Source organism: Tasmannia lanceolata, unplaced genomic scaffold (assembly GCF_043159265.1).
Source record: "Tasmannia lanceolata isolate RefF3 unplaced genomic scaffold, GAP_Taslan_0.1 ptg000023l, whole genome shotgun sequence".
NCBI classification, from domain to species: domain Eukaryota; kingdom Viridiplantae; phylum Streptophyta; class Magnoliopsida; order Canellales; family Winteraceae; genus Tasmannia; species Tasmannia lanceolata.
This window is the reverse complement of record NW_027518700.1, coordinates 5784761-5806931: the sequence shown is the minus strand read 5'-3', so window position 1 is coordinate 5806931 and position 22171 is coordinate 5784761. Positions and strand designations below refer to the sequence as shown.

Sequence of the window (22171 nt, the reverse complement as noted above, 5' to 3'; positions counted from 1 at the left end):
TACCCTAAGATTTGCACTCATCCATTTAAGAAAGAAGGCTCAATTTTAAGAATCAAATTCTTGGAGGGAAACATAAAAGGCAACCCTCCATGATTTGTACAATCCAAAGCTAATAATTAGCATAATCAAAGAAAGCCAAATTATTCTCATATCTAGGGAATACAATTTATAAATATACATTGTTGCCTCAAGAAAACAAAAGAAGAAAGATTACAGCTATGTTAAGCAAAAGTATAGAAACTAGAGTAGAAAGATAAGGAAATGATCGAGAAATTAGGGGGGGAGTCTAAAGTTAGTAAGACTTGTGGGGCAAGTTTCAAGGAAAGCATAAATTGGGGACTCTTCCCTTCCATCAAAAAAAAAATTGGACGTCCAAAACTTTTTCCCTTGATCCTCTCACATTCATATACCCACCCCAAGTGGAAAGAACAATAGAAAAAAAAAAGAGGGATCTAATACTTTCAAGCCCTAGGTTAATCTCAAGTAAGTGCTCTTTTCTTATTATTTTTGTTTGCATTTCACCTGTGGCGGCTGATCATCAGTTGATGGCCACCATGTTAAATAAATGGGATTTCTGGATGAAATTTTATCAACAGTTGATGACCCTATGTTAATTAATTAGAAGCTTCCTTTGATAAATTGTGTCATCTATTGATGGTCACAATCTTATTCAAATGGATGTTAAATGAATGGGTGTCGACTGTTGATTTGACCAATCTGTATATATACATAAGTATTTTGATCCATCTCAAACCAGGACAGCAATTAGGTCGGCTGGTTATGTTATCTTATCATCTAGTTTGGGACATAAGTGATGTCTCGGGGTTTATTCCATGCCCCGAAAACTGGTCAGCATTAGTATATTTTTTGTATCTTACTGCCCAACCACGGGGCAGCAGCATAAATGTGTAAATGTACATAATCGTTATCTCAAATGATGGCAGCGTTAAGTAAAAATACAGATGTATCCTCTGCACAAAAACAGTTCAGATTTAGGACTGTTTGAATGCCTCAAAATCTTGTACACAAATCTGGTTCAAAAGAACTTTGTTTGTTTTCTTTCTGTTGAATAATTTGGGGTCCAACTTGGACCAGATTTATGTCCTATTATTGAAGTGCTCTTTGGACCTTCAATGAGTTATGACGACGGTAGTAATTAAGGGTACTCTGACCCATAACAAGGCAGCAAGGACATAACTTAGTGTTTGAGTCTTTGGTTCCCACATCAGTACAGATTTGGACATTTTGCATGCATGATTTGAAAATTCAGATCTAAAATAAACTGAATATGTTCATGATTTATCAAAAGAAATCTTTTATATGGTTTTGATAACCAATTACATGTTCGTGTTCATATCTGATCCAATATATCTAATGTATCTACTTACAATTTTGAAAGTCCAAAGTTACTATAAACATAAAAGAACTTGTGAAAATATATATATTTATATTTTGTTAGTGCTCATAGCCGAGATAAACTCAATGATTTCCCCTTTATTATAAATATATATAGGAATATATGTGATATTAAACGAAAATTTTGGGTATATTTCCTATCCCTCATCAGTTCGTTAAACTAGGATACATAACACAGTCCTTGTCAGAATTTCCATATTTAAGTTAACTAGATGTTTCTGCTTTTAAATTGAATCAAAGAATATTTCGTGTCAGTAGTGGGTTGGATACATTAAATAAATTTTGCGTACATACATATACTATCTTACTAGTGAAACACGCACAATATCCCAAACGAATGCTATCTACAGCTGATCGTTCCGCCATTCCCGAGTACTTATGAGAGTCATATAATTACAGTCTTTTCGACGATTTCTTAATTGAGTATAAACTTAGAAGGTGTGGGTGTGACTCTGATCTTCAGGTTATCTCCCTCACATCACGCGTGAGATTGTCTCAAGTTCCACACCAACCAGGTTTGATTAGGCAGGTGATAGCTAACTCTGCTTGTATGGGTTTTCAATTTCTAAAATAACGAGGGTGAAGTACTGTAAAATTTTATTATTTCTAAATTTATTTTATGAAATTCAGTTCTTATATCGCATGTTTGGCATTATATCTGCTTTTCCATTGGAAAATTATTAATTTAACCATAGTTTCTCATTTACCTGAAATAATTTGGAATGCGTATTGAACTATATAAATTATCCAAGAAAAGGAAATGGGGAAGGGTGATGGGAAACCATTGAGTTATCCCCGTAATTAAAGGTATACAACTTGGGAGAACCGCGTAAACTCCTAGTTGATGTCGGAATCCTACAGAGACCAAGAGTCCCTAGGCGGTAACTCCTAGTTGATGTCGGAATCCTACGGAGACCAAGAGTCCCTAGGCGGTATGATCTACCGTAATAAGTCCACGTGGAGTCGGCCGTGTCGGCAAGGGCAACAAGCTAGTGAGAGCTGGAGTGCCCTAGGTTTAAATGAAATTGAAATGATAAGAATGTAGCAGATTTATAATTGTTTATTGAATTATTCTCTTTCAGTTTTTAGTACATTTGTTCACCTTAAAATGATTTTTCTATTCAATTGCAGAAAATTTTGGTAAATCATTATTCTGGAAAATTACAACTGTCTTATTTATAATATATGGATCTTGATCTGTTGTTTTAAATTGAACTCTTATACTGGTTTAGTTTCTATCATCCTGCTGACCCTATTTTTCTCCCCAGGACTAGAGAACGTTAATGAGAGTGCATTTGTGCACGAAGACATTTAGGAGCGTAGGGGATGGGAGCGATCAAATAAGGGGACGGTACAGCTTGGTCGTCACTTTTAATCTAATTTAGCTTGTCTAGTTGAGATTTTATTAGGATGATTAATTGTTTTAAGTGAATGTTATGTAAGGGAACATTATTGGGATTGGAATAAGAATGATGGTTGTTTAATTTTCATATATGGTTTTAAAAAAAAAATAAAAAAAAATCAGAGTATTTTGACAGGTGTTTGCTAGGAGCGATCCGGTCACGAAAATCGGGTCGTTACAATGGTCAAAGGAGTAATCCCATCATCCTCATAAAATTATTTAAGCTAATCTGACATGTAGCAGCTGAATCAAGCGCCTCAAGAATTTCAATTTTCTCTCCAATTAATTTTCAACTTCTAACTCAAATCTCTTGAATATACTAAAAGCCACAGACTCATATGAAAAAGAGGTATAGATGTCCTAATTTTTTATTTTTTATTTTTTTTTGAAAGTGATATATTTCATTGAAGATAGAGAAGCAAGAGGGACGAGTAATCCCGCTGCATTACAAAATATCAATGAGCACTGGAATGGGCATACCCAACCAGAGATAAGCATAACCAGTCATGCAAAGAAATTGCATGCATAATTTCTTTGCAGAATTCCCCACAATCCTTCCTCCATCTTCGTTAGTCCCTTCATGACACCCTGTTAGATCTATAACCAGCTCTATTATGCCGAGCACCTCTCCAACTCCTCCATGATGTGCTTGATTGAAAAATCTGGCATGTCAATGCGCAATTGCTCCGGCAAACGATTCAAGAATATAGGATTTTTCCTGCTGGCAATCCTCTCCTCCACCAAAAGGATACCAACAATCCTGTTGGCTTCCCAATTCAATCGCCTCCCAGTCCTTTCCTCTCTTAGCATTACTTGGAAGAAAGGATGATATACAACGGCGAATGGGTATCGTTGATGGAATCCGTCCCACAGAGCCTAAACATGGTGAAAGGTCGATCTGCAGCCTCTAGATTAAATAATTCCCACTGCTTTCGGAGAAGATCCCCTGAAAACTCTTTGTGGGTCGGATCAGTAATAAATGCTTTCTCTTCATCAAAGATCATTGTCCTCATTCTCATGAGAATGTTTTCATGAGAATGTTTTCTAGTACCATAATCTCCTCCTACCTCCAGAGGACGAAGAAGATTCATTATCCATACCTGTTGGTTGAAGATAAAATTACCCACAAATCTAGTGACACCAAATACTTTCCTTTACTAGTCTTACTGTTCTTCAATCTCTATACCCCAGATGCCCTAGAGGCCTAGACCGCAGGTGTTACAAATCCCGCCCCTTTATAATAATGGCAACTGCTAAGGGAGGAGAGAAGTGTCCACAGGACATGAAGGCACGACGCTTAGGTTAGCGTGTTAGGGGAAATTTATAGCCTATTTCCATTTACCAAAAAAAGATAACTTTAAGGAAGCTTGTACTCCACGAATGCACCTAAAGGCCTCGCATCACCTAGAAAACACTAAGAGGTGGGCCCCCCGAACAAAACCGCCAAAATCAACAAGAGGCAGAGGCTTAGAAGAGAATTATCCGAAAGCGAAACCAACCCTGGGAAGATGGGAAGCTAATTTGATAGGCTTTGAGAGCCGATTGGTACTGAGCCCCCTTATAGCACCCACGGACTTCGCCAAATAGGTTGAACAAGATTTTGATCTTGCCACCTTCGCCTTGAGATTAATACTGGGGGTGGTCTCGCCAGAGGCAATATTCCTTGCTTTAACTTGATAAGCACCTATTTTGCTCACTTGGTAGAAAGGTCCACCCACGATACTTTCCGCTTGGGAGGGTAGGAGGGCCCGGATCTTACTAAGGAAAGGCTAGAAAGACTCTTTTTTTTTTAAAGATGACAAATTTCATTAATATTCAAATAGCAATCGGGACCAGGAGTCCCATCCTGCAATTACAAAATATTATGGTGAATTAGCACGGGCATACCCGAAGCCAATTCAAAAGCAACCAAAAATAATTACAAAACTCAACTATTCGTTTCCTCTATTATAATGCTCATATTCCTTTACCTATACATGATTCGAATGTGCACATAATCCTTTCCTCTATACATGTCCTAATCTCTATGCTCATTTTATGAAAATGGAAGAGTTGTGATTCATCACTCTCCCTTACATTGAGACCATAGATGTTGAATGTACAATTTGACATAAACCTTTCAAGCCGTCCCAAACTAATTGGGGTCGGCTGATAAAGATAGAGAAATGAAGTAGGGCTGACCTCTAGCATAAAAGTAAAGAAAAGAATCACAAAAAGGGAATGAACAACAAATAGCAATATGAAAAAAAAATTTCTAAAGGATATAAAATTCTACCTGGACAAGAGCCATCAGCAATGGCAAAGGAAAGAGTTCTTATGTGGTCAGCAACAACCCTGTAAGCCATGTCAACTTTGTCTACATCATCTGCTCCAACTTTTGCGGAGTAAGGCACAGCCCCTGTTGCCTAGAAACGAATCAAAAAATAATTTACTCAACACATAGTTTGTGAAAAGTGGTCCTATTATACTCAGTTGATGTCAGATGTTTAATTCCTTAAAGTGGTCAAAGCTTAAATTTTATCCAATTCAGATATGGATTTCCACGACAAAGGATAATGTTGTTCAAAGAAACAAAATCATTGTCATACTTGTTGGATAGCATCAAATATGGGTGTAAATACATCAGTGTCGTAATTGCTCATTTTGTTTTGGAGAATTGAAGTTAAGCGCTCGAAACCCATGCCGGTGTCAACATGTTTTGCGGGTAAAGGTTTTAGAGACCCATCACTTTCCCTATTGAACTGCAAACGAGTAACCAGAGCACGTGTTAAAATTGACAGGCAAATAACAAATTCTAGAACGAGAACACAACGGAAACAAAAAAGGAGGCTGAAAAAGTAACTTCAAGTACCCATAGAAGTGAATAATAACAGAAAACATGTCCTAAAATATTTACCTGAATAAACACGAGGTTCCATATCTCGATGCATGTGGGATCATCATTGTTGACCAAAGATGCGGCATCCCGATTACCTATTCTATCAAAGTGGATTTCAGTACAAGGGCCACATGGACCAGTATCACCCATCTCCCAGAAGTTGTCCTGGTCAGATTTCAAAAGTGAAGATCAATAGGACATAATATTATTCTTTTATCAACCTAAGAATATGCATTGGTGACTAAAGGATAAAAGTTCCAAACAACAAAATATGCAAAAAATGAAAGAGCAAAAAAATAAAGATAGGTTTATTATGCCTGAATCTGCATTTAAAAAGGAAGAAAAGAAAGGTAGATTAAATGTAAAATAAACGGCTGGGTACTCTTCCATGGTATGAAGAAAAAGTATCAAAGAACAGAGGCATTTGAAAAATTACACGTGCAAGACAAATAAGTTCAAATGACCAACAATGCTGGAACAACTGTAAATTTAAAAGCATTACTATGAGTAAATTAATGCCACCTGGAAGTGAAATAAGTTACCCAAAAACTACTTTACCATTCAAAAAGAGAAGAATTACTTACTTTACAACCAAAAGGAAGTACATGTCCAGGCGGCAAAAAAGTTAACCACATGTCCCTAGCTTCATTATCCACGGCAAGGCCAGCCTTCTCATCACCACCAAAATAGGTGGCATAAATACGATCTGTAGGTAATTTATATACCTGCAAAAGAATAAGAATAAATTCGAGAGAACGGGAACTAGAAGTTCATGAAATAAACAAACAAGAAATGGCCAAGAAAGCAGAGACATAAGTGGTCTTTTCTTTAACAACACATAGTGTCAACAAGTCAACATAATAAATTTAGTCCAAATGCACTATGATGCACACAGAAATGACAAAGCCCAAAAACATGCGCCCAAACTCCAAAAACATGGGTGCTGCTTCCTATAAGGGTCATTGACCATTATATTAATTTAATAATTTGAGTACCTGGTGACAAGAAGGCAATCCAAGCCTAAGTCACAAAAATCGTTCTAGGGGTCTAAGTCACAACTATTGTTCTCGGGGATCTTTTAGGCAACTAAAAATTTTGGGATATATTAATTTTTTTTATTATTCGGGTTTATATCGGGAAAAAGCGATAAAAATAAAAATATTTAAAAAAAATAATTTAAGAAAAATTATAAAATAAAAATATCGTAAAAATATTGCGATATTTTCACGGTAAATGATAAAAATGAAAATATCACGATCTTTTTTAAAATATCGGGATTTTTTCGTTTTATCAAAATGTTGTGATAAAATCAGGATATTTTGAAAATTTCGAACATCTTAGTGACATAGCTCCAAGTCTCCAACAGAAGCAAATGGCAGCTAATGAATGAGTGAAAATTTGCCAAACCACAAATATAGCCGAATATGGAAAACTCAAAAGCTTTAAAAAAAAAGAAAGAGGTTTGGATACAGATCCTTACAGCGAGAAGAGAGTGCATCCCTGTAGCTAAAAGAAGTGTGGCTTACCATATAAGGGAAATCCTAAGATACAAGCAAGAAAAAAATAGTGGCAGCTCTAGTTTCCAAGTTAAGGGAGACAACACGGGGTAAAAATAAAATAATGTGTAGCGAACTACAAAATAATGCATGCCAGATTTATTAATAAATATAAATCAGACGCACGTGAAGCAAGTAGATGTCAGAAAGAGATGTGAAACATCCATTACGTCTCCACTGACCTGTGTTAGAAGCTCCCACGCCCATCCGATGGCTTCCTTCTTGAAATAATCTCCAAACGACCAGTTTCCAAGCATTTCAAAGAAGGTATGATGGTATGTGTCTTTCCCTACATCGTCAAGATCATTGTGCTTTCCACCAGCGCGGATGCATTTTTGGGTATTACAGGCACGTTTGAGTTTACTCAAGGGAGTGCTAGGATCAGCTGTCCCCAAAAATATGGGCTTGAATTGGTTCATTCCTGAGAAAATGGAACATGTCAGAAGAGAAGTTTTGGCTATATTAACTTGGTATAAGATAGAAAGTACAATGTGCATTCATAGAAGATCAAGCATTACAATCAAACAGAAATATAACAAAATGCCTTCTAAAAATTTGTGACACTAAGACCACCACAGGGAATTGGAAAATATGATGCAAACACTTCTGAAGAGATGTTTTGGCTATATAATGATATAACTTGGTATAAGATAGAAAGTGCAGCGTGCATTCATAGAATATCGAGCATCATAACCAAACAGAACTATATCAAAATGCCTTCTAAAAATTTGTGACACTAAGACCACCACAGGGAATTGGAAAATATGATGCAAACACTTCTGAAGAGATGTTTTGGCTATATAATGATATAACTTGGTATAAGATAGAAAGTACAGCGTGCATTCATAGAAGATCGAGCATCATAACCAAACAGAACTATATCAAAATGCCTTCTAAAAACTTGTGACACTATGACCATCACAGGGAATTGAATCATATGATGTAAACACTTCTGATGAAAGTAGGCCAACATGATTTTCTGGTTTTTTGTATATGAAATCTCATACCACGAATTGAATCGTATGAATACATATAGTCAGTGAAGTGCATCATATGAATTGAATCACAGAACTATAAAATCAGTTTGCCCTATAAAACCAAATCGACGTAGGCTGGATGATGGAACTATAAAATTCCAAATTTAACTGATTTTTGCATTCACATGGAATCCAACAAACCAAAGGGCATTAAAAATGGAAGAACAAAAAAGGGGGTGGAATAAATAACAGAAGCGACGAAAGGGAAGAAAACCCACTGCACCCGATTTCATCTAAATCTAATACAGAAAAAAAAGGACTAAAAGTAAAGAATTCATTCATTTCACTTTTGTTATCCATATATAGGCAGCGAATTGAATCATATGAATTGAATAACAGAACTGTAAAATCAGTTCGCCCTATAAAACCAAATCTACACAGGCTGGATGACAAAACTATAAAATTCCAATTTCAACCAACTTTTGCATTCACATAGAACCATATTAGGCAGGGGATAGAATCACATGAATTGAATAACTCAGCTCAACTCAACTCAACAAAGCCTTTGTCCCAAACTAGTTGGGGTTGGCTAAATGAATCCTTTAGAAAAAAATCATGAAGAAGGTAAAAGGAATCTACCCGGCTCTAATCCTGGTTCTTGTTGGGTTCTTCTACGTGGATCATTTTCTTCCATTCTATCCTATCCAGGGTTATGTTCTCTGTTATGCTCCTAACTATCAAGTCTTTCCTCACTGTTTCTACCTAAGTTGTTTTCAGTCTGCCCCTACCTCTTTTTACTCCATCAATTTGGCACGAGTCGCCTCTTCTCACCGGAGCATCCAAAGGCCTACGTTGGATATGTCCAAACCATCTCAAGCGATGCTCTCTAATCTTCTCCTCAATTGGTGCCACCTCCACCTTTTTACGAATGTCTTCATTTTTAATTCTATCCAACCTTGTGTGGCCGCACATCCATCTAAGCATTCGCATCTCCGCTACACTCATCTTATGCACATGCTGCTTCTTGGTGGCCCAACATTCTGAGCTGTACAGCATGACTGGCCTCATAGCTGTTTTATAAAACTTTCCCTTCAACTTGGTATGGATTTTACAGTCGCACAGAACTCCTGAGGCAAGCTTCCACTTCAACCAACCTGCTCTTATTCTATGGTTAACATCATCTTCAATCTCTCCTTATGTAGAATTGAACCAAGATAGCGAAAGATATCCCTCTTAGGTACCTCTTGTCCAGTCATATTTACTACATCCTCGTCCCGCCTCCTTACATTACTAAAGATGCATTCCATATATTTTGTCTTAGTCTTACCAGTCTAAAACCTTTGGATTCCAAAGTAGTTCTCCATAACTCTAATTTAGAATTTACTCCTGCTTTGGTTTCGTCAATTAATACTATGTCATCTGCAAAAAACATACACCACGGCACCTCATCCTGGATACCCTCCGTAAGCTCATCCATAACTAACGTGAAAAGATAAGGGCTTAGAGCTGATCCTTGGTGCAGTCCTATTGTAATTGGAAACTCACTAGACGTGCCATCCGTGGTTCTGACACTAGTTATTGCTCCATCGTACATATCCTTAATCACATCAACATATTTAGTAGGACTAAAAGTAAAGAATAACAGAACTATAAAATCAGTTCACCCTATAATCATATGAATTGAAGAGCACCCAATTCCATCTAACATAAAAAAAAAGGACTAAAAGTAAAGAATTCATTCATTTCAATCAAAACCCACATGAATCAAGAACAAATAAACAAAACCCATTTCATGGAACCATATATAGGCAGGGGATTGAATCACATGAATTGAATAACATAACTATAAAATCAGTTCACCCTATAATCATATGAATTGAAGAGCACCCAATTTCATCTAGCAAAAAAAAAGGACTAAAAGCAAAGAATTTATTCATTTCAATCAAAACCCATATGAATCAAGAACAACAAAACAAAACCCATTTCATGGAACCATATATAGGTAGGGGATTGAATCATAAGAATTGAATAACTATAAAATCAGTTCACCCTATAATCATATGAATTGAAGAGCACCCAATTTGATCTAACATAAAAAAAGGACTAAAACTTAAGAAATCCTTCATTTCAATCAAAACCCACATGAATCAATAACAAAGAGCCAAAACCCATTTCAGTTTCAGCTCATTTCTACATGTTCATAAAACCCAACAAATGGGATAAAAACAATACAAAGAAATAAAAGATGAAGAGATACCAGCATTAGCAAAGAGGAGTGTAGGATCATTGACGGGGACAACAGGGCTGGACTTCCAATTAACGTGACCTTTATCTTCAAAAAAACTGATAAAGGTATCCCTTACCCTTGTTGCAGGCCATTCTGTGTGAGGGTCGTGACTACCCATGACAGTGGAGCTAGAACAAACCCTAACCCTAGTTTTCCAAGATGTTGGGATGGAGAAGAGGGACAACAGCGGGCTTTTACTAATCCTACAGCATCTCATTTCACAATAGTTTCTAATCCAAAAATCACCATAAATGGGCGATCCTAACCGTCCGATTATAATAAGAGATTGTAACGGAAAAATGGCATATTCGTCCTCTTTTCTTCCCTAGGCCAGCCCCTTCTATTGTATTTATGACTACTCTTATGTAAGGTTGCAAATTTTTTTATTTTTTTATTTTTTTTGTGATAGGCTAAGGTAAGGTTGCAAGTTGGGTCGGGTAAAATTCGACCCACATCGACCTGACTCGAAAATAACACGAGACGGGTCTTGAAATCATGGGTCTTGGGTTGGGTTTTGGGTTGAAAAACCTGACCCAATCTGAAACCCAAAACCCAACTTGACTCTTATGGGTATGCTATGATTTTCTTAATATCTATAAAATAGCATGCCAAATTATTTTCAAGTACATTGATATACTTCTTTTCATCGAGGTGATTGACTCATGGTGTGAAAAGGTAGTTTCCTTCTTAAATTATGCACTTTGACAACTAAAATGCCGTGTTCCGCAACCCTCCTTAAAATGGCTTTTTACAGTTTTTGTAGGTGCAGGAACGAGAAAAGCAATAAAATCTGAAGAATCTTGTTTGGTTGCCACGGCCTGCAAAGCCCATTTCAACTTTTTCTCTTGTCTGCTCAACTAGTTGATGAGATTCCACGGAGCAACTCGGAGTCGCTCCACAAATTTTCATCAATCTGTTTCTACCCGCATTTTTTGGCGAGAATGGAAACCCTTGCCGAAGACACCCTAAAATTTATAGATTTTTGGTCCAAAGATTTGGGGGCCGTTTGGATACACGGATTTTAGAATCCAGGTTTTAGTTTGAAAACAGTGTAAAAGAGGGTAATGATCAAGCTGCTGGTATGCTGTCCTGGCAGCGTTTCCTGGATTTTGTCCCCCAACTACAATTTTGTGGAAATCCAGGATTCTAAAATCCGCGTATCTAAATGGCCCCTTGGTGTTTTCTACCATCTTTGAAATTAATCACCATAGTAAGCTAAACATTAAAAGCCTGACTCGACCCTAACATGCCCGAGCCTAAACATTAAAAGCCCGACTCGACCCTAACATAGCCGAGAATTTCGAATAGGGTTGGGTTTATGAATCTCAAGTTTTCCCGTGAAGACTCGACCTGACCCAACCCAACCTAACCCAAGAGAAGGTAGGGTTATGAAAAACTGAAAATCCGACCCGCCCGTCCTTAGTGCCCACCCTACTCTTTTTTGCTACAAAGGGGTGGCCCAGGGTAGAAAAGGGGGCAAATGCAGCACCTGCTTTGTAAAATGTCAGCGTAATGTTTTACCACTCATTTTGTATTGCATTGATCAGATATTTACTAGCTGAATTAGCTGGTAGCAAATTGGGAAATGATGATATATACGCTCCCTTTTTTAACTTGGGCCAGCCCCTTCTAGAGTAAAAGAGCAGCGCTCTCCCAAGTTAAAAAAGGAGCTGATATATCACTTCCCTATTTTTGTGACACGTGCACAATAGTTGACACAGTACAGGACATGGCCTAAATAATGGATTTCAATTTCTTGGAGAAGACCCATTATAAATTTGATGCTAATCAAGAACGTCGTTACATTGTGCACAGTGTGTAGTGTGTGTGATGGATTATAATAATGTGTTGGCACAAAAAGTAGTCAGTGTGTGAGACTTGGCACGCAGATATATATACTAGTAAAAAACCTTGTACGATGCACGGGCCGATAAAGAACTGTACGGACTACATCATAGGTTGATCCAAACCGTCCATGTGATGGAACACAACATCAATAGGTTGTGCCCGTAAAATCATTTCCTTAGGCTGATCCTAGCCCTCCAGTTTATAGAGGTTTTCATAATCTGTTGTTCGTCTGAAGGTGTCCGGAATTTGTAAATATTTTTACAGGTGTGCAGAATTTGTAATATCATCAAAAAATTAATAAGGAAAAGTAGTTTTTTTCGTAACTGTCATATTTTGATACCCCTTCTTTGTAGTTTTTTCCGTAATTGTCATATCCATGAACCCATTGTCCGTAATTTCCCTCCCAGAAATAGTATTTCCGTGCAGTTTTTCATCACATCTAATAAGACAAATCTTTGAATACATACAATTGCAAAGAATGGGCGAGACATAGTGTTTGGAGAATGTGGCTAGCAAACATTCATACAGTTTTTACACTGATGCAGATAGTATGTACAGATATGTGGGGAAGGCAAAAAATGGTAAAAATCATCCACATTGACGTGTTAAATGGACAAAATTCTCTCATTCTCTTCTGTCACACACACACACACACACACACACACACACACATATATATATATATATATATATATATATATATATATATATAGGGAAAAGTGTGCGTACTCGGTCGGGTTAAAAACAGTGGGAGCCCACATTTTTGGGGTAATCCAAACTATTCATTTGAAAAGCCCTTACCTAGATATGGTGTCCACAAAAAATCAGCCCCATAGGATCATCCTGACCCATGCAACAGTAGAGGGAAAAATAGGGAAAATGGACAAACACAACTTGTCCACAAATCTGCCCATTTTTCCCTCCACTGTTGGATGAGTTAGGATGATCCTATGGGGCTGATTTTTTGTTGACACCCTATCTAGGTAAGGGCCTTTCAAATGAATGGTTTGGATCACCCAAAAAATGTGGGCCCCTACTGTTTTTAACCTGACCAAGTAGATAAGCTTATCTACTCGACCGAGTACGCACACCTTTCCCTATATATATATATATATATATATATATATATATATATATATATATATATGAGGAAAATGATTGTGAGCTTGAAGCTCATATAGCTTATATGAGCTTGAGGGCCCAAACACATGGGTCCCACATTTTTTGTGGTGATCCAAGCCATTCATTTGCAAGTCCCATCATAGATAGGGTATGTACCAAAAATCAGCTCCATTGGATCATCCTAACCCGTCCAAAAGCACAGGGCAAAAATGGGCAAATTTGTGGCAAACAGTGTCTGTCCATTTTGCCCTCCACTTTTGGATGGGTTAGGATGATCCTATGGAGCTGATTTTTTGTACACATGCTATCTATGTAAGGACCTTTCAAATGAATGCTTTAGATCATCCTAACAATGTGGGCCCACATGTGTTTGGGCCCTCAAGCTCATATAAGCAATATGAGCTTCAAGCTCATAATCATTTTCCTCTATATATATATATATATATATATATATATATATATATATATATATATATATAGAGAGAGAGAGAGAGAGAGAGAGAGAGAGAGAACATTTCCTACACACTTGTGTAGGTAAGTTACCTACACACTAGCTTAAAATACAGTGGGGGCCCACATTGTTTGGGTGATCCAAACCATTCATTTGAATGGTCCTCACAGAGATAGGGTGTTCACAAAAAATCAGATTCATAGGATCATCCCAACCATTCAAACTATGGAGGCAAAAAATGGACTAATTTGTGAAGGTTTATACACATCCATTTTACCTCCACAAATCGTAGGGTTGGGATGATCCTATGGATCTGATTTTTTGTGGACACCCTATCTCTGTGAGGACCATTCAAATGAATGGTTTGGATCACCCAAACAATGTGGGCCCCACTGTATTTTAAGCTAGTGTGTAGGAATGTTTTCTCTTATATATATATATATATATATATATATATATATATATATATATATATATATTATAGCAGAAGAGAAATTAGAGAATTTTTTGAATATAATATATAGCAGAAGAGAAATTAGAGAATTTTTTGAATATTTTAAAAATTCTGTGAGATTTACACGTCTGTTTCATTTCTTTACCATAAAGTTATGCTATACTTACCTCTCTCTCTCTCTCTTATACAAGGGTAAGATTGTAAGGATGAGATTATTTCTCATACGTCCTCCGCTGTAGACTCAGAGATATTTTTCCTATGACTTTTTAGTTCCCCTCTCTCTCTCTCTCTCAAAGTCACATCAAAGCAGGTTTGATAGGTCAGAGATTTTTTTCCTGAAAAATCTATAAGCTTTTCTGAAAAATCCATATTTGGAATTTCGTTCAAATATGGCATGAATGCCTGTTATTTCTCTCCAAAATGACTCCCCTTTCCTCTGCTAAAGGACGAAATAAACCTGTCTCCATACCGTGTGTGGAAGGAATAGATGTAAAGTCAACATTTATGTCTGTCCCAACCCCTCTCTCTATACAGTGTGCTGTTTTCCTCTCCCTCTAATCTATTAGAATATCATATTATGGGGTTTGCTACCCTCCTTCTCAAAAAACACCTCCGCGCTGTTCCTTTGCATGTGATGACATCCATCTATGTTGATGATGACAGCATCTATGTTGACTTTTAACAGATTTTGTCTTATTCACTGCCGTGGCTGTCTTCACATGCAAACGGCAGACGCTAGCAAATCCATCATATTATATATAAGTAACGTCTGCTTCTTGCATGCATCTGCTGAGACCACTTTTCTAAATTTACCTCGTGAAGCCATATCTCAGCCGTTTCTATTTACAAATGATGGCATCCATGAATTCACATGTAAAAGATTGTGGAGAAATGGCTTTCCGATAAATTGCCTAGCAAATTCCTTTTTTTAATATATTGTGGACTGTACAGCCCACACCATAGGATGATCCAAACCGTCGATTTGATGGACCACAATGCAAATAGGTTGGGCCCTATAAATCATTTCCATAGGATGATCCTAGCCCTCCAATCTATAGAGAAACTATGTATAATCAAACCTCAATAGATCGGAGGCTAGGATCATCCTATGGAAATTATTTTACGCCAAAACATATTTACATTGTGGCCTACCAAAACTCATCACATGGGTGGGAAGATACAATGCATGTATTCATCGGGATATGCTAGGCAATTATTTCACTAAAAGCCATTTTTGCGGCTGACTTTTGCATGTTAGAAAAGCCACACGGGCTCATTTTTTCGGCAGATTTTTGTCCTCATTTTATTCATTTGAGGTGGTTATTTTCGTATGCAAAAGGTAGCCATGAAACTGCTTCCCACAAATTTTCCCTAGCAAATGCCACATTCAAAATTCAATTAATAAAAAATCTATAGGGTGATCTTAACCATCCGATTTAGGAGGAATTATGGAAACCTCTATAGATTAGAGGGCTAGGATCAGCCTATGGAAATGATTTTTGGGGCACAACCTATTTATGTTGTGTTCCATCACATGGACGGTTTGGATCAACCTATGACGTGGTTCATACAGTTCTTTGTCGACCCGTGCATCGCACGGGGTTTTTTACTAGTATATATATATATATATATATATATATATATATATATATATATATATATATATATAAGTTAAGTAAAGCAACACATACGTGTAGCTAACTTAGCTACACCGACAGCTTAAAATACAGTTGGCCCACATTGTTTGTGTGATCCAAACCATTCATTTGATAGGCCCTCACATTGATAGGGTATGCCCAAAAAATCAGCTCCATTGGATGATCCCAACCCTTCAAACTGTGAAGGCAAAAAATGGATAGATTTGTGAAGGTTTTTGCACGTCCATTTTTTCCTCCACAAATTGTAGGGTTGGGATGATCCTATGTAGCTAATTTTTTGGGCACACCCTATCTATGTGAAAGTCCATCAAATGAATGGTTTGCATCACCCAAACAATGTGGAGCTCACTTTATTTTAAGCCGTCGGTGTAGCTAAGTTAGCTACACGTATGTGTAGCTACACTTTTCTCTCTCTCTCTCTCTCTCTCTCTCTCTCTCTATATATATATATATATATATATATATATATATATATATATATAGTGGTTTGGATCACCACAAAAAATGTGGGACCCATGTGTTTGGGCCTTCAAGCTCATATATATATATATATATATATATATATATATATATATATGTAGAGGGCAGTGTTCCTGCGCAGCTGCTCAGTTAGCTTAACTGAGCAGCTGCCCCAAAAACTCATGTGGCCACATTTTGGGTGGGATCCAAAGCATTCATTTGATGGGCCCTTTCATGGGTAGGGTGTCCACCAAAAATCAGCTCCATTGGATCACCTTAGGGTGTCCATTTGTGGGGCAAAAAATGGACAGATTTGTGGAGAAACAGTATCTGTCCATTTTTGGCCCCACAAATGGACACCCATTGGTGATCCAATGGAGCTGATTTTTGGTACACACCCAATCCATGGAAGGGCCCATCAAATGAATGCTTTGAATCACCCAAAAAATATGGGGCCACATGAGTTTTTTGGGGCAGCTGCTCAGTTAAGCTAACTGAGCAGCTGCGCAGGAACACTTTGCTCATATATATATATATATATATAGAGAGAGAGAGAGAGAGGAAAATGATTGTGAGCTTGAAGCTCATATAGCTTATATGAGCTTGAGGGCCCAAACACATGGGTCCCACATTTTTTGTGGTGATCCAAACCACTCATTTGCAAGGCCCATCATAGATAGGGTGTGTTTGGGGCCCATCCTAACAATGTGGGCCCACATGTGTTTGGGCCCTCAAGCTCATATAAGCTATATGAGCTTCAAGCTCACAATAGGATCATCCTAGCCTAATCAAAGTTGGAGGGGAAAATGGACAGATGTTGTTTCTGCCCATTTTTTCCCTCCACAAATGGCAGGGTTGGGATGATCCTAAATGGCTGATTTTTGGTACACACCCTATCCATGGAAGGGCCTTCTAAATGAATGCTTTGGATCCCCCAAAAAATGTGCCCCCCCCCCCCCCCCCCCCCCATGGTTTGTGCAGCCATGCACAGATAGCTTATCTGTGCAGCTGCACACAAACCATTTCCTCTCTCTCTCTATATATATATATATATATTCCTCTAAAGGTATATATTGATGCCTTAGTTTTTTTTTTTTTTTTTTTTTCTATTGTGTGTGTAGACAGAAAGCTGTCCCACCTACCTTTGTGGACAACCTGAGATGCTTACTCGGGAAAAAAAGAATGAAAATTCTAAATATCTTTTTTTTTTGAAATGGGAAAATCCTAAATATCTTATACATGTTAATTTCTCTATAGCTAATGAATTCCTTTAGATGTAAATTCATTTTTAGCTAGTAAATACCTTATATTGTTCAGCTATTCCTCCGAATGCCCCACATGTGTCACCTCATGATGGTCTACAAAATCAACAGTCTAGATTACACATACCTCCCCCATGCGGCCCCCAAAGGTCAGGCTAACAGCCAGGATTATCCCAATTTATGTCACTCAAAAATAAAATAAAATAAAAATTACCAATTGTCATGGTGTGATTAGTCTCCCCAAGTCCCAATTTTTGCAGCCTCAGTGCCTCACACTCTAAACCAAGCGGCCCCACATAGTGATCATAGGCCCTAGTAGCCAAGTGGCTCCTTGAATCACCAATAATCTCCACAAGAACAAACCCCATCTCTAAAATGATGGAATCTATTAGCATCCCTGACTACAATCAGCCTCTCAGTAATCTTAGATATAAACTTAGTTGCATTATGGCAATCCAAACAAACTCTAAGGTTCTTAATGATTCTAATCTCAATCCCAGGTTCAGAGCTAATGAGCCCAAAAGCAATGGCCAACTTCTCACTGTGAACCTTCACCATATGCTCCTTCTCTTCTTCCTCTACATCATGAAATGCCACATTGGTCTCAGATCGAAATCCGGCCTCGATCATCTTTCCGGTCAGTTCATCCAACTTCGCATAGATCTCTTTTGATCGAGCATGAGACCGGTCACCGGACGTAAATACATGTAGAGTCCCAGCAACCTCTATAAGGGTGCACCCGGGCGTTTTCCTCAGCTTTCTCCCTCGAGCCGTTTGTCGAACAATGGCGGCGTCTTGGTAGTTCCGATCGGCCGAATATATGTTTGAAAGTAAAACATAGTAGCCCGAATTCTCCGGCTCCAATTCGAACAATTTCTCCGAAGCTAATTGCGCTAGTCTTGTGTTTTTATGTGTCATACAAGCACCAAGCAATGCACCCCAGACGCCCGGACCGGGTTCTATCGGCATTCTCCCTATAAAATCCAAGGCATTTTCGAGCTGCCCGGCTCGACCCAGAAGGTCGACCATGCAAGCATAATGCTCCGGGGTCGGCTCGACCCTGTGATCACAAGTCATGGATTGGAAGATCCCACACCCCTCACAAACCAAGCCAGCATGACTACAGGCATACAAAACTGATAGGAATGTTACTCCAGTAGGGACAATGCCACAATTTGGCATTTCCACAAACAGTTTTAGAGCTTCCTTTCCATGCCCATGAAGGCCATAACCAGCTACCATGGCATTCCAAGAGACCACATTCTTTTCTGGCATCCCATCGAATATCCGCCGGGCCTCCCCAAGGCTCCCACATTTCGCATACATGTCGATTAAGGCCGTTGAGACATAAACGTTTGATTCAAAATTCTCTCTCATTATCAGCTCATGGATCCATTTTCCTAAACTGAGAGCTCCCAATTGAGCACAGGCTGAAAGGGTGCTCGTAACCGTGACTGGATTCGGCCTGACTTGTGAAGCCTGCATTTGTTGAAAGAGAGAAATTGCCATTTCTGTAAATCCATTTTGAGAGTACCCCGAAATAATGGCATTCCAGGATGCCAAGCTTCTCTCAGGCATTTCGTCGAACAGTTTGCGCGCAGACTCCATATCATTCACTCTGCAATAAACCGTAGTAACTGCGGTGGATACCGATGAATTCGAAGCGAGGCCAGACTTTATAGAGAATCCGTGGATCGAACTGGAAAGACCCAGATGCCCGAATGGCGAAAATACGGGGATAAAACCAACAATTGTGCTTGAATTAACCTTCCCGACAGCATTTAGCAATTCCCTGAACAGTCTAGTGGAATTATATACATCCCCATTGCAAGAATTTCCAGAGATCATTGCGTTCCAAGCAATCAAATCGGGTTCATTGATCTGTTCAAACAGGAACCTTGCAATTGAGATCACCCCACACTTTGAATACATAGAAATCAAAGCAGTTAGTACATAAGAATGAGATTGAAGTCCAATCTTCATTGCCAAGCAATGAATTCTCATCCCAAATTTCAAATCTTGCAACTCGGCCACCGCGGGTAGAACACCCGCCAAAGTCGTCGAATCGAATCGGGTTCCTCCCCGAATCATTCGTTCAAAAACCCGCAACGATTCTTCGAAGCAGCAATTCCAAACCAACCCAGATATCATGGTGTTCCAACAAACAGTATCTGGTTCAGGCATTTTGTCAAACACCTTCTGGGCAGTTTGAACTTTTGAAAATTTGAAGTAAAAACCAGTAAGGGAGGAACCCACAAACAAATCAAGATCAAACCCATGTAGGATTGAGTGTGCGTGGAGAATCCGGCCGATCGAGAAGGAGGACGAAGCGGAAATCGCGAATGCAAATGTGAAATTGTCGGGTTTGAGAGGAGGGTTTTGGAGGATTTGAGAGTAGAGAGAGATGGCTGAGGAATGGGAGTTATTTTGGGAGAATGCTCTGATGAGAACATTGAAGAGGAAGAGGTCTGGTTGGGGAATTGTGGAGAAGATGAGATGGGCTTGATCGATGGATTTGAGGTCTGAGAGTTTGTTGCAGAGTTTTGTGGCTGTGATGAGGTCGTGTTGATAGCCGTTGAGGATGATTTGAGATTGGATTTGGGTGAGTTGTTTTAGGGAGGAGGATTTTGAGATGAGATTGAGGTAGGAATTTCTACTGCAAATCATCAGTTCTTGAGGAGGATTTTGGTTCCCATGTTTTTGGATTTGAGTTTCATGGGGGTTTTAGGAAATGTTAAGAGTGGGGCCCACCAATGTGGGGTTGAGTAAGTGTGGTGATCGGCACCGTTGATCTTGTGGGCTCCAATTTCAACCTGATTAGGTTGAAGACTGTAAATATAAAGGGGGTGCAAGCCCTTATAGTCTCGTATTTTTCTAAAAGTACTGTACGGCCTGCACCATAGGATGATCCAAGCCATCCATTTGATGGGCCATATCATAAATAGGTTGTGACCAAAAAAATATTTCCAAAGGATGGTTTGGATCATCCTATGGTGCAGGCCGTACGGTACTTTTAGAAAAATACGAGACTATAACGGCTTACACCATATAATTTCTCTACCTGATTTTATATGGTGTAAGCTGGTTCAAAATGTATAGCTAACACTATAAGATGATTGAAATTAGGGGTGTAAACGAGCCAGCCGAGCTTGGCCAGGCTCGGCTCGGGCTCGAACCAGGCTCGGCTCGGCCAGGCTCGCAAGCCGTACCGAGCTCGGGTTATATTAAGTTCACACCCCTCATCTTCCCTGGACAGCCCTATCTAGTGTAATTTGACTACTTTTTTTACACTATGGGGGGTGGTCCAAGGAACAAATGGGGTTCCAAAAATGAAGTGACATATTTTGCCTCCCCCTTTCACTCCCTGGATAACTCTTTTAGTGTATATATTAATATATAATATATATATTTAAATATATTAAATTCTTAACGAGCCTTAACGAGCCGAGCCGAGCCTGGCCTAAATCGGGCTCAGCTCGTTAAGCTTAACGAGCCTGGCAAGCCGGCTCGGCTCGGCTTGTTAAGGTTTCGAGCGAGCTTCCGAGCCCGAGCCAAAATTGACACCCTTAATTGAAATCATCTATTTTTGGGCCACAACGTAAAGGTGTTCTGCCCTAAAAATCATTTCCATAGGATGATCCCAACCCTCCCATCTATAGATAATTCAATAATAAGAAGTTCCTTTATAGATCAGAGGGCTAGGATCATCCTATGCAAATGACCATATGGGCTTACACCATATTAAATCTTTGGTAATGGTACAGTCTAATTCTGAGAAATTATATGGTGGGTTTGTTAGGCCGCAATGTAAATATACATAGTAAATCATTGCCATAGATAGTAAGGATAGGATCATCATATAAAGATGATCTGCGGCGTACATCCTATTTAAGTTGTGGCCCAACAAATGAACGGTTTGGATCTTTCTGTGAAGTGGGTGAACTTCTTGGAAAATACTGGACCTTATGCACACACCATAAAAATCTCTTTAATTCCTTGCATTTACAGCATTTGAGGAATAGCCTGTAAACTCCCTCTAAGTAATGAAGTGAAGATTTTTAAGGTACAAATCATTGTTTTTGTTCTAGCCTCATTTGAATCACATATCCCCTCAGGCTCCGTTCACTTGTTTTCCCAGGAAAGGAAAAGAAATCCCGAGAAAATGATGCCCGAGAAACTGACGTGGCAAAAGGAAAAGAAATCCTGAGAAACTGTGCAGGAAAAGGTTTCCTGTGCCTGTTCATGGGCGCAGGAAATGTGCAGGAAAAGGTTTCCCGAGAAACTGCTTGCCCATCGTTTTTCACTTGTTTTCCCGGGAAAGCAAATCTCATCAAAATGGTGGGTGATGGTTTCTCACACTTGTGAGAAAAAGACTCTTTTCCACGTCATTTGTGGGATTTT

General features: G+C 38.7%; 2 protein-coding genes across 2 annotated transcripts in view; both read right to left on the bottom strand.

Annotated features, from left to right (window-relative positions):
* The window catches only part of LOC143856350 (alanine--tRNA ligase-like), a 37509-nt gene extending 26741 nt beyond the window's left edge, over window positions 1-10768 (bottom strand). Inside the window, exons 1-6 of the mRNA XM_077366548.1 lie at window positions 10487-10768; window positions 7435-7673; window positions 6281-6421; window positions 5715-5861; window positions 5407-5559; window positions 5094-5223 (exon numbers count right to left, since the gene is read on the bottom strand). Coding sequence (XP_077222663.1) covers window positions 5094-5223; window positions 5407-5559; window positions 5715-5861; window positions 6281-6421; window positions 7435-7673; window positions 10487-10733 — 1057 coding nt within the window. The 5' untranslated portion in view covers window positions 10734-10768. The remainder of the gene's footprint in view (window positions 1-5093; window positions 5224-5406; window positions 5560-5714; window positions 5862-6280; window positions 6422-7434; window positions 7674-10486) is intronic.
* Window positions 10769-17865: 7097 nt separating this feature from the next.
* Window positions 17866-20569, bottom strand: MEF29 (Pentatricopeptide repeat (PPR) superfamily protein). Its single transcript, XM_077366381.1, has one exon. It carries the CDS (start codon window positions 20435-20437, stop codon window positions 18107-18109), a length of 2331 nt encoding a protein of 776 aa, XP_077222496.1. The 5' UTR covers window positions 20438-20569; the 3' UTR covers window positions 17866-18106.
* Window positions 20570-22171: the final 1602 nt, after the last annotated feature.